The sequence below is a fragment of the Oreochromis niloticus genome, linkage group LG18 (genome assembly GCF_001858045.2).
Source record: "Oreochromis niloticus isolate F11D_XX linkage group LG18, O_niloticus_UMD_NMBU, whole genome shotgun sequence".
Taxonomy (NCBI): Eukaryota; Metazoa; Chordata; class Actinopteri; order Cichliformes; family Cichlidae; genus Oreochromis; species Oreochromis niloticus.
The window spans coordinates 21622181-21635836 of NC_031982.2; the positions used below are offsets into that span (position 1 = coordinate 21622181).

Genomic DNA, 13656 nt, shown 5'->3' on the forward strand with positions numbered 1-13656 from the left:
AGCTTTTGTGTCTGATAAGTGAAGCCAGTGTATGCTGTAGAGACTGTTATCTGTCTAATGGCCAAAAGTAGCCAATTCTTTTGAAGAAATGTGGTTGTATAAAAAGTTCTGGGAAAAATAGCTCTTGTGTCACTTGATCTTTGACCGCTGTAAAGTTTATGGGCTCAGTTTCTATTTTCAGTTCTTACTTAATACAACATGATTTTCATTTTGTAAATTATGGTCCCGATTAATGTGCAGAAAGAAAGTAGTGTTTATGTAGAGCTACAGCACGGTACAAAAGTCTTGAGCTCATTTCTTTATATTTTACTAGGAAAAGAAGAAATCGGTGCAGACTGAAAGGCAATGTTTGGTGTGACTAGCTTTATTCTTCATCACAGCTTGAAGTCTCTTAGGCAGCTTTCTTGTCATTTTGTAGTCTGCAGGAATAGTTCTCCATGCTTCTTGAAGGACATTCAAAACTCTTTTTTTGGATGTTGGCTGCCTTTTGTTCCCGCACTGCTTTACTAGTGTACAGTCTGGACTTTGGGGAGGCAAATCCATGTCTAAAAGTGCTGCTCAGTGTCTTTTTCTGTCCAGGTTTTTGCATTGACTGTGGGTTTGAATCATTGCGATGCTGAAAAATGAAACTGTTGCAATTCGGATGCTTTTGAGATGTTATTGCATGGTGGCGCAAAATCCATCTGTTGTTTTCTGAATGAAAAATTCCATCAATTTTGGCAAGATCCCCAAAACTACTGGCTTAAATGCACCACCAAACCAGGACAGAGCCTCCATCGTGTTTTACAGATGTCTGTAGACACTCACTGTCATATCGCTTTCCTGACCTCCTCTGTACTGATGATGCCAAAATTTTCACTTTGTTGGAGTGCTTCACTGCCTCTGCAGGGGAACCTGCTATTGCTTGAGGAGATTTGAAGTGTCATAGATCAGAGTTTAGTAAAGGCCAAACTCTGTTAGAGCTCAGGTGACTGCAGCTGTCTGACCTCTGATCAGCAGCATAGATATTGACAAGGACAAGAGCCGTGTGTGTGTTTATGTGTGTAGAGCGCAGATGTACATCTGACCCAGGAGTCATTATCATCTCTCCACAGAGTCACAGCCTGGCTCAGCTGACTACAGGTCTGCATTTTCTTTTCTATTCTCAGTTTTATTTAACACTCCCATCTTTGTCCCTCTTCTCCTTATAAGCTCTCCCTGGAGATTTTGGTACCACACGCCCATCTGCTCATGTCCCCTGTCCAGCTGTCCAGGTTGCAAGCCACGGTGACAAATGGGCCAAACACTGTTACTTACCTTTAAACAGTGGAAGAGGAAGTATACAATTTTTTTGTTTTTAGGTCCTACGCAATGCATAAAGACAGCATGATCAAATTAAATTATAAACCTTTATAAACCTTTTCAAATCAGAGGTATTATCAGCAAAATAGTTAAGCACTAAAAGTAAAATTGGCATTGTGTTCAATGTCTTGGTTCAGAGTGTTAATCAAAAAAGTACAAATCACTCAAGCACTTCATCGAAGGTATTGCCAATAAATGGTAAACTGGTAGTTAACTGATCTTTAATAAACAACTATTACACTATTTAAAATGACGAAATAATATGGATACAAGATAGTTAATAACTGGTTTGCAAACCATCTGTCGATTTAGCTTCAAAAGAAGCAGCGTCTATGTCTGGCTCATACTTGGCATCGAGTTTTAGTGGTGACATAATGACACCGAACCAATGTGATGAAAGAGTCTCATGAATGCGCTCTCTGGATGATGAATTCTGTTTGTCTGTAATTCCGTGCTGTAAATCGGGCGCACAATGGAATTATGGTCTGCTTGTTTTTTTAATTTCCATCTTTCTATTTTGGAGCCAGGCCATTATAACACTCCAATTCTTTTTTTTTTCTTTTTTTTCCACACAAACCCTAGGAACACGCGCGCACAATCAGGGACAGCACGCACAGAGGATGGGTTCTGTTCTTTAATTTTTTAAAAAGTGACACTTTCCTCACTTTCCGTTATTTAGAACTCATAGAAAGCTCGGGTGGGTTGGAGACTTTCCTGGTGTGTTTGGTGCCTGAGGTCAGAGTGAGCGGTGTGCGGCGTAACAGATGCCGCACGGAGAAATAAGCCTTTAATACCCACAGGACTCGGGAAGGGGCAACTACACTCAACTCACATCAGCGACTTAAGTGAAACCCTTCACGCAACTCTCGCAGTCTCCGGTGGTGTCCTGGGCGTCGCGGTCCTGGGCAGAAATTGCATCCTCACGCACAAACTGGCGCTCAGGGAACACGCGTATCGGTTGCACTTTAGAGCATCCTCGGAGTTATCCACCTGAGTGGAGGGAGAACCAATCTCATGGCATGCTTGCCCATTTCTCATTTACTGGAGCCAGGTGAATGGTGATTTGAAGTGGTCGTTACAGCCTTGGAATAGCGCTACAGGACACCTTTAACTGCCATGCCGCCCAAAAAGAAGGTAACATTTCAGATATTTCTTTTTCGTGCATATTTGTGCGCGTGTGCTGAACAGGAAGGGTTGGAGAATACGCCATCTGTTGCACTGGGCGTTAATCCTTGTGTGAGGCCTTTCCACATCATTGCACTCGCTATGTAACAGCGCGCAGGGCAGATAGAGATGCATATCCGCATGCTTGTATCATGTCATATGTCCAGCTGAAAAACAGACTTCAGATAGGGTTGCATAACCAATAGTCTGTGAAAATCGGATGGATTAAATCTCTTCTCGAGCTTTTTCCTCTCATTTATGACTATTGCACTCGCGGTGAACTTTGTGGCATGTGGTATTAAACCCCAAACTATGTGCTCCACCTATTTGGCTTTCTTTTCACTTCACGTGTTGTAGCTGTTGAGCACGCCATCAGCAGCATGGTTTTGTGTCTCTTGCACATGCTGTGCAGTCCATGCATTGACACTGAACGTCTCATCACCTACTCTGAAAGAGTGTTTTGTTTAACAGTAAAGTGGAAAAACAAAATGAAATCCACAGGCGGTAAAACCCAGAGAGCAGTTTTGTTTTAGTTATGAAACCAAGCTCCAGTTTGCAGTATTCAGGTAAACTTCACAGAGTGAGGCACCCACTTCTCAGTCTTTTAAACAGCTTGAGGGTGATGTAACAGTACTTACCGCTGTTAGGGGGTATTCCCAAAATCTATTTAAAGACTCCTCTAACAATCAGCATCAAAGCATCAAATCTTATTTCCTTACGCAAGCAAACATCTTAGCTGGAAAAATCTAGTGGCCTTACTGAATTTGTGCAGAATGGACAATATTTATACGTTTGATCATCAGTCATATTGGTCTCTGTTTATTTATTTTCTCACATCTCATGTTACAAAATACATTGCCAGTATTCTCTGTCAGTGAAAAACATTTTAGGACTATTTTGGTGTGGATTTATTTTACATTTCCAGAGGCGACTATAAGAATTTCTTCTATATTTTGGTCTTTAGGTTCACTGTTTTTGTGACATACAGCTTTTCCTTTTTTTCAAACTGTGCTACTACCCAACAAAACACAAAGTTAGAGAAACCGATTGGGCAGGGAGTGTAAGAGACAGTATTTGCTGGAAAACAAAAATGGCTGTAGGAAAGTGAATACCATTTGCATGGTGGCTAGAAATATTACTTCAAATACTAATGTTCCCCTGTAGCTGCAGAATATGTAAAATGAAGTATAGTTTGATAAACAGGAGGAAGAACCGGAGGAAGTGTTTGGATATACGCTTCTTGGTTTAACAAAGCTACACTGATATTTTTCTTCTGTTTTGGAGATGTAATACTAACACATGCAGGAAGATTTTGGCTGGCCTACTCTCTTGGATTGCAGTGCTAGTTAGTGCTGGCCCACTGCATGTTACTTAGAATAGGAAAAGCCTCTTAGTAGCTGTTACTGGGGCATTACATGCTGATACCTGCTCTCCTTCCAGGCAGGAAGTGGAGTAATAAGATGTGATGCTGTGTGGAAAGTTCCAGAAGTATCAGTAAACCTGTTTCCTGTGAAATTAGGGCAGTTTCCAAATTTAAAATTTTATTGTTTGCATCAAAATTGTTTGCAGTTTAAAAACAAAACAAAAATGACTCTATATTTATTTTATTTTGCGTTTAACTTGATGTCAGGTTTGTGTGCTCATAGAGTGACAGTTCCAGTGATAGTGGTGGCTCAGTACTTGTGCAATAACTAAGTGAGAAATGATCAGAACACCAATGGCTGGCAAAATGATATTTTATAATCCCCACACAGGCGCACACCCCTCTGCACACCAGTTCTAATCACGTTGCATCACAGCGTTGTGCAGAGCAGAAGAGATTTCTGTGAACTATAGATGAAATGTATCTATTACAGGGGCCCGGCAAGCCAGGAATTAAGTGCTATAGATACAACAAATGCATCTATTTTATGTATATCTGATGACTGTCAGGGAACTTGAGCACATTCAGTCGAAGCTGCAGTGTTGGCTGTCTGTGAGGAGTTTGCATTTGTCTCTCTGTCTCTAAATCCTGGATTGACGCATGCTATCTTAATCTCCTTACTCAGAGACAATCATGACCCAAAGAGAGAGAGACAGAGATAGAAAAGGATCCAAATACACATTGCTTCTTATGCTTATAAAGATCCCCCCTCCCCATTTAGTCTGGCGCTGTAATTTTCCAAATCACTATGAGCAAATATCTTTTTTTGTATTTCTTGATGAATGAGTAATCATTAACTGCAAAGTGATGAGATTCTAATATGATGTTGAAAAATTAATGTTACTCTTTAAAGATTGACCAATATGGGATTTATGAGGATGATACAGATGCAGATTTTTGGGGAAAAGAAATTTGATATTGATGTGTTGGTAGGGAATCTTCACAAACCAGTTAGCAGCTTAATATTAAGACACAACTGGGGTTCAGCTGTGACGCTGCTACATGTGCTGCACACAGTGCTGACAGAGTTAAGAGTATTGCAAGCAGTGGAATCAGAACTGTTGTAATGCCACCTTTTCTAAATCACTCCAAGAGTCTTTTTCTGCAGTATATTTTAATGTTTCCCACAGATTTAAGCAGCTACAGTGTGTTTCTTGCAGGATGACTTCTAATTTCATGCCCAGGCATAGCAGAGCAGCGACCTGTTCTTCTTCACACATTTAAAGAAATTAATCAAATACTGTTTGTTAATTTCTTTAGTTGCAATTACAAACTCTAACTAGGCACTGCAGGGTGATGAAATCAGAAAAAAGAATACATGAATGAAATGAAATCCTGCCATTAAATGTATTTTTGAACACTGCCAATAAAGCAGGGAGTTTGGGGTAATCCCAAAATCCTCCATACGAAACAGCAAGCCCATCTTAAACTGTGCAGTGATATTTCTTCTTTGTTGGCATTTTTCTTTTTCCCAGCCTGACATGTTGATGGCAGTGACTACTACAATAAGTTCCCTATGTTTATTTGTTGTCCAGTGATTCAAGACTCTTTCAGCACTTTATACTAGAGCCTGAACAATTTGTTAGTGGGCTCATACTATTGGTCATATCGATCTATTGGTGTCATCACTGATAATGACTGATAAATGAACTTGAAACACCCTTCAACAGTGAGTGTTGGCATTACATAGATTGTCCACCAGAGGGCGTTCTGCAACTTTGTTGTTCACAAAATGTGTTTGACTCTCCACAAACGCACCAACCAGCTGATCTTAGCAGAACTGGGCAGAACCAAAGAATAACTACGCAAAAAAATTATTAGAAGCATGACATATCCCAAACTTACTGTACAGTCTGTTATTTCTGATTTTTATTATTATATTCTTTACTTTTGTGTGAATCCGCCTGCTCCATCTGCCTGTCACTTTGCTGCTGCAACACTTGAATTTCCTCCAGTGAGGGAAAATAAAGAACATTTCTATTCTATTCTATATTGGATTTTTAAATCTCCACACATCAGATATCTTTAAAAATCCAATGCCAGTTGGACTCTAATTTATATATTTTTTGTGTGTGAATCCTTTTTTTACCCTGTCTTTTAACAGATTCTCCAGGAAATTAAAAAAAATATGCTCCTATTCTGGTTTCTAGAAATGATGTCCTAACAGAATTTATAGAAGTAATGGTTAAGTTGTGGGCTTGCATTAAAAAAGCTGTTGCCACCATGTGTTGCCAGAAACTTTAGTGTGCCTTTAAACATTTCTGAAATTTAAATGACGGTGGTGAAGAGCTTTATCTAACAGACGTCCAACCATTTCCCTCCATTTATCCAATTCAGGGCCACAGCTCTCATAGGGCAATAGGCAGGGCACACCCTGGACAGGTTGCTAGTCTGTCAGAGGGCTCAAATAAAGAGACAATCAACCATTCACTCTCACATCCACATCTGCAGCCAGTTTCAAATTTCCTTTGAACAGTGGGAGACAGGCAGAGGATGCCCACCCCACCACTGCACCACCCTCTCATTCTAACAAATATGCTGTATCCTTTTGTGTGCTAAGGATGGGGACTGGTCTGCTACAGTATGTAAAAATAATTTCTCTTGTAACATGTAAATTAAACATACTCTCTCAAAACCCACTTAACTGAGATACAACTAATATAGCATTAGTATTCAAACTATGGATGACCCACTGGCCAGGTGGTTAGGACATTTCAGCTCCTGACAAGCTGGAATTTTGCTGGTTGTTATTTCTCTTTGCTCTAAAGAAACAAAAGCTGACAGTATGGGCCCTTAAAGATGTGATCATGTATCAGCCATCAGCTTTTATCTACATCTGTCTGAATTGGAGGAGCCATTAAGTTACTAATAATCTAACTTCTGCAGTTTCTACATTTTTCACTGCAGCAACAGCAACCTTTTTTTACCTTTTATTTTTACTGGCAATATCAGCAGCCATAATAATGATAAAGCCCACATTAACAAACTATATATGAATTAAAATACATTTACCGTGGTACTGATTTACTGCCTCTTTTGATCTATAATTTGAGATCTAAAGAGATGTGATGCAGCCTTAAACTCCACAGACGGAGATTCGTGCCAAAGTAAAGATAGCTGTGCCAGCCCGGCCGTATCTGCTCTATGGTAGCATCAGGGAGAGGGCATGGAGCCAGTCTCCTTCAGACGGATGATGCAAAGCAGCTGATTAGACAGGGCTTGGAGAAAACAGGATCAGGACACTCACTGCATGCAAATGAACAGGCTGTTAATGACCAAGAGATACAGTAGCAAAGAAATCATCACAATATACAGAATAGCATGTCAAAGTAAAAAATGAACAGCAGAAGAAGACGGGTGTAAGAGAGCTGAGTTTCATTATTCCTCACCTACAGAACAAAATATGAGGAAATATTTATTGGCAAAAATTGACAAATGTTCACCACACCTGGGCTTGCTGCCAGCGCCTCATTGGTGGGCCGACAGGAAATTAGTCACAATTAGATCATTGACCTGCTCTGCAGATAACAATAAACTGTAATGAAGGGGAAGCGGCATGTGTTTGCGTCCTTTTTGATGCATGACTCTCTATTCAGCAGCACGCTTTTAATAACCATCCCAGCATGTATGCACAGATCAAAAGTGTGATATGAGTAAAGATATTACATCTTTGATCTTGTTCATGAAAAAAAATCATTGACTCATACAAGATAAAAACGACAAACTCACCAACAGACTCTACACTCATGCTTTCTCAGCCAAAACCAGCACACCTACTTTAAACAGCTGCAGTAGAAAGATATATCCAAGTGCTGCAACAGTAAGGCCGCTATTGTCATGGAAAAATGTGGTCCTTGAGATACCTTCTGCAGCAACAGTGTCTACATAGGCAGTTTAGAGCATGTCAGTCAGGTATTTATATGCCTCTCTGACAGATTTTGTCAAATTAACCGCACTGCAGCCATAGAGCCATGGCACTTTTATAGTTGAGGCCAAAATGAAGGGCAAATGTGAAGATGAGTGCAGGTCCCTCCATTGAGTAATGAGTAAAGGGTATTAGAAGTGGGATGGCCATATGTTTATCTGTGTGTGTCAGCAGTTGGGTGTGTGCAACATCTTTTGTAGTGGCAACTTTCACTATAATGGTTTAATGTATTTGGCAGGTGCTTTAGCAGGCAGGTGACAAATCAAAATAAAAAACCGTTGCCCTCTTTGGGGTATTTGATGGTGCTGCCTGTAGAAGCAATTCCTTCTTCTAATCCATTTGTCTCTGTAGATGTAAGGATCGCTGCAAGTACCTTGAGATGACTGTTATTGTGAATTGGTACTATATAAATCCTGAAATCCTGAACTGAAGTAAGATCAGCCTCATCCTGTATGATCTGCAATAGTCTCTTCCTGGATGATGTCATCCATAGCACACTGAGTGGTTTGCATAAAGGAGAAGCGACTTTAAGCCTCTCTCTTATTTACAAGGTGTCACCATAGCAGGAAGCTCCCACATTTATGATTGGGCAGATTTTTACTTTCCTAAAGCAACTCGCAAGGGATTCAATCTCTTCCTGGGGATCTTCCCTCGTGTAAAAATGTGTAAACCACTGCACTGCGGAGCTGCGGAACAGTTTGTTGAGAAGGAATACAATAAATTGTATTAATGCCATCACAGTCATCAAATCTCAACCCAGTTAAAAACCCGTGCAAGAGTTTGGACTGACATGTCTGCACCACAAACATTAATACATTAAATTTCCTGAGGAAATAGCTTTAAGAAGAATTGTGTTTCTCCCAGAATTCCAGAGACTTGAAGAGAAAAATCCTAAATCGCACTGAAGCTCTTGTGGCTGCATATGTAGTGACAGCTTATTTCTTAATGTAAGTCTACTCTATAGTGTAGTATAAAGAAAAACTGTCTGTGGTTTCTATGAATAGTTACACTTTGGTCAATATCTCTGGAAACCTGAAAAATGGGCAAAGCCATCATTTAACTAAAAGCAATGGCTCAAAGGCGAGTTAAAAGGTCCAACACATTGCTTTTGTTTAGTTTTTAGTTTTTGTTTTTATCTGTGACTCATCTATATATTGTTTTCTGTATGATTTTACCGACACAACAGCATCACAATTTTGCAAAAAACATGCTTGAAGCTTTACAAGTACCCAAATATTACAGAAAGTGTGGTCTGAAGACTCATTGCTATCACAACTGGTTTTTGCCCAGCTCAAGATGGTCTTTTGTGGTTCTGAGTTAAATTCAAATTTGGATTCATGTCAACAGTAGAATTGTATCATTACTTTCTTAAAAGCTGGACTAAAGTAATGTATCAAAGCCTGCTGTCTAAGTGAGCTGTGAGTGAAGAGAATTACTGTGGCGCTGGCTGAGGATATAAAAGTTCTGATGGTTTTTGCTGTATGCAGTTTCAGGGAACTGGGAGTTGTGGGCATGCTGAATCTCTCCTCAGTATTGTCCTTGGGGGCTTATATGCAGGGTTTGCACTGATGCCTTTCTCCTGTGATTATTTGGCTGTGGACAGAGCAACAACCAATTCGCCATCACATATGAGATACACAGGGTGGTTTTAAAACTCTGTTATCATTACCATACTGTCATTTTTTCAGAACTGCTGTCATAATTGGTGACTTGGTCACTTGGTGTTCGCTCGCTCTGTGGTATAGTATCACTTCCTGTTCCTGCTCAAACACAGTGGTGTTTCTGAGTAGCTTTTCTGCTTAGCAATTTAATTTAAATCTTTTGATACATCCCTTTTTCATAGTATAATCTTAACGTGCTTCATCTGAATCACCCTTTCTGTGTACTCACTACCTAATTTATAGCCAAAGTATTCACTCACTGTCTCTTTACTGTTTCGCTAGCTTAGCTCGTAGCCGACTCGTTAGCACCATGGCTACTTCACCTGTCCCTCCTGCACTTTCCTGCTCATTGTGTCAGATGTTTAGTTACTCCTCGGCCTCCTTTAGCAGTAATGATACCTGTAATAAATGTAGCATATTTGCAGCTCTGGAGGCCAGGATTACTGAATTGGAGACTCGGCTTCGCACCCTTCATTCACCCGTAGCTAGCCAGGCCCCTGTAGCTGGTGCAGCCGAAGATAGCGTAGGCCCCGCTAGCTGTTCCCCGGCAGACCCCAAGCAGCTGGGGAAAGAGGGCGGCTGGGTGACGGTGAGGAGGAAGCATAGTCTTAAACTGAAGCCCCAGGTACACCACCAACCTGTTCATGTGTCTAACCGTTTTTCCCCACTCGGCGACACACCCGCCGGGGGTCAAACTCTGGTAATTGGTGATTCTGTTCTCAGACATGTGAAGCTAGAGACACCGGCAACCATAGTCAATTGTCTTCCAGGGGCCAGAGCAGGCGACATTGAAGGAAATTTAAAACTGCTGGCTAAGGGTAAACGTAAATACAGTAAGATCATAATTCACGTCGGCAGTAATGACACCCGGTTACGCCAATCGGAGGTCACTAAAATCAATATTGAATCGGTGTGTAACTTTGCAAAAACAATGTCGGACTCTGTAGTTTTCTCTGGTCCCCTCCCCAATTAGACCAGGAGTGACATGTTTAGCCGCATGTTCTCCTTAAATTGCTGGCTGTCTGAGTGGTGTCCCAGAAACGATGTGGGCTTCATAGATAATTGGCAAACCTTCTGGAGGAAACCTGGTCTTGTTAGGAGAGACGGCATCCATCCCACTTTGGATGGAGCAGCTCTCATTTCTAGAAATATGGACAAATTCATTAAACCCCCCAAAATATGACTATCCAGAGTTGGGACCAGGAAGCAGAGTTGCAGTCTTACACGCCTCTCTGCAGCTTCTCTCCTCCTGCTACCCCCCCAAAAACCCATCTCCATTGAGACTGTGTCAGCTCCCAAAAAGACAAAAAACAAACCAAAAACCAGCAATAAACAACTTAAACATAAAAAATCACAAAGAAAGAACAATACAGTATCCACATCTGAACCAAAGAGTAAAACAGTGAAATGTGGATTATTAAATATTAGGTCTCTCTCCTCCAAGTCTCTGTTAGTACATGACTTAATAATTGATCAACAAATCGATTTACTCTGCCTTACAGAAACCTGGTTGCAGCAGGATGAGTATGTTAGTTTAAATGAATCAACACCCCCGAGTCATTCTAACTACCAGAAATCCCGAAGCACAGGCCGAGGGGGCGGTGTGGCAGCAATTTTTCTTAGCCTCGTCCACCCCAGCTGTAAAACTCAGAAACCAGTCTTACTTGTTATCATCTATCGTCCACCTGGGCCTTACACAGAGTTTCTCTCTGATTTCTCAGACTTTTTATCTGATTTAGTGCTCAGCTCAGATAAAATAATTATTGTGGGTGATTTTAACATCCATGTAGATGCTAAAAATGACAGCCTCAACATCGCATTTAATCTGTTATTAGACTCAATTGGCTTCTCTCAAAATGTAAAAGAACCCACCCACCACTTTAATCACACTCTAGATCTTGTTTTAACATATGGCATAGAAACTGAATATTTAACAGTGTTTCCTGAAAACCCTCTGCTGTCTGATCATTTCCTGATAACATTTACATTTACAATAATTGATTACACAGCAGTGGAGAGTAGACTTTATCAAAGTAGATGTCTTTCTGAAAGTGCTGTAACTAAGTTTAAGAATATAATCCACCCACTGTTATCATCTTCAATGCCCTGTACCAACATAGAGCAGAGCAGCTATCTGAACGCTACTCCAACAGAGGTCGATTATCTTGTTAATAATTTTACCTCCTCACTACGTACGACTCTGGATACTGTAGCTCCTGTGAAAACTAAGGCCTCAAATCCAAAGTCCCTGACTCCGTGGTATAATTCTCAAACACGTAGCCTAAAGCAGATAACTCGTAAGCTGGAGAGGAAATGGCGTGTCACAAATTTAGAGGATCATCATTTAGCCTGGAGAAATAGTTTGCTGCTTTATAAGAAAGCCCTCCGCAAAGCCAGAACATCTTACTATTCGTCACTGATTGAAGAAAATAAGAACAACCCCAGGTTTCTCTTCAGCACTGTAGCCAGGCTGACAAAAAGTCAGAGCTCTACTGAGCCAACCATCCCTTTAACGTTAACTAGTAATGACTTCATGAACTTCTTCACAAATAAAATTTTTATCATTAGAGAAAAAATTACCAATAATCATCCCACAGATGTAATATTATCTACAGCTACTCTTAGTACCATCAATGTTAAGTTAGACTCTTTTTCTCCAATTGATCTTTATGAGTTAACTTCAATAATTAATTCCTCCAAACCATCAACGTGTCTTTTAGACCCCATTCCCACAAAACTGCTCAAAGAAGTCCTGCCATTAATTAATTCTTCGATCTTAAATATGATCAACCTATCTCTAATAATCGGCTATGTACCACAGGCCTTCAAGGTGGCTGTAGTTAAACCTTTACTTAAAAAGCCATCTCTAGACCCAGCTGTCTTAGCTAATTATAGGCCAATCTCCAACCTTCCTTTCATATCAAAAATCCTTGAAAGAGTAGTTGTCAAACAGCTAACTGATCATCTGCAGAGGAATGGCTTATTTGAAGCGTTTCAGTCAGGTTTCAGAGCTCATCACAGCACAGAAACAGCTTTAGTGAAGGTTACAAATGATCTTCTTATGGCCTCTGACAGTGGACTCATCTCTGTGCTTGTCCTGCTAGACCTCAGTGCTGCGTTCGATACTGTTGACCATAATATCCTATTAGAGCGATTAGAACATGCTGTAGGTATTACAGGTACTGCACTGCAGTGGTTTGTATCATATCTATCTAATAGACTCCAGTTTGTACATGTAAATGGAGAGTCCTCTTCAGACACTAAGGTCAATTATGGTGTTCCACAGGGTTCAGTGCTAGGACCAATTCTATTTACATTATACATGCTTCCCCTAGGCAACATCATTAGAAGACATAGCATAAATTTTCACTGCTATGCAGATGACACGCAGCTCTATCTATCCATGAAGCCAGGTAACACACACCAATTAGTTAAACTGCAGGAATGTCTTAAAGACATAAAGACCTGGATGGCCGCTAACTTTCTGCTTCTTAATTCAGATAAAACTGAGGTTATTGTACTCGGCCCTGAAAATCTTAGAAATATGGTATCTAAGCAGATTCTTACTCTGGATGGCATTACCTTGGCCTCCAGTAACACTGTGAGAAACCTTGGAGTCATTTTTGACCAGGACATGTCCTTCAATGCACATATTAAACAAATATGTAAGACTGCTTTCTTCCATTTGCGCAACATCTCTAAAATTAGAAATATCCTGTCTCAGAGTGATGCTGAAAAACTAGTTCATGCATTTATTACTTCCAGGCTGGACTACTGTAATTCACTATTATCAGGAAGTCCTAAAAACTCGCTGAGAAGCCTTCAGCTAATCCAAAATGCTGCAGCAAGAGTACTGACAGGGACTAGAAAGAGAGAGCATATTTCTCCTGTTTTGGCTTCCCTTCATTGGCTTCCTGTTAAATCCAGAATTGAATTCAAAATCCTGCTCCTCACATACAAGGTCTTAAATAATCAGGCCCCATCTTATCTTAATGACCTTGTAGTACCATATCACCCTATTAGAGCACTTCGCTCTTGCACTGCAGGCCTACTTGTTGTTCCTAGAGTATTTAAAAGTAGAATGGGAGGCAGAGCCTTCAGTTTTCAGGCCCCTCTTCTGTGGAACCAACTTCCAGTTTGGA

General features: G+C 40.5%; 1 protein-coding gene across 3 annotated transcripts in view; it reads left to right on the plus strand.

Moving 5' to 3' along the window:
• cacnb2b (calcium channel, voltage-dependent, beta 2b) overlaps positions 1–13656 on the plus strand; it is a 43173-nt gene that overhangs the window by 10164 nt on the left and 19353 nt on the right. Inside the window, exon 1 of one of the 3 annotated variants that reach the window (XM_025900586.1) lies at positions 1731–2475. The exons of the other annotated variants lie outside the window; for them this stretch is intronic. Within the exon in view, the coding sequence (XP_025756371.1) occupies positions 2458–2475 (18 nt within the window). The 5' untranslated portion in view covers positions 1731–2457. Of the gene's footprint in view, positions 1–1730; positions 2476–13656 lie in introns of those variants that run through there. 3 annotated transcript variants of the gene reach the window in all.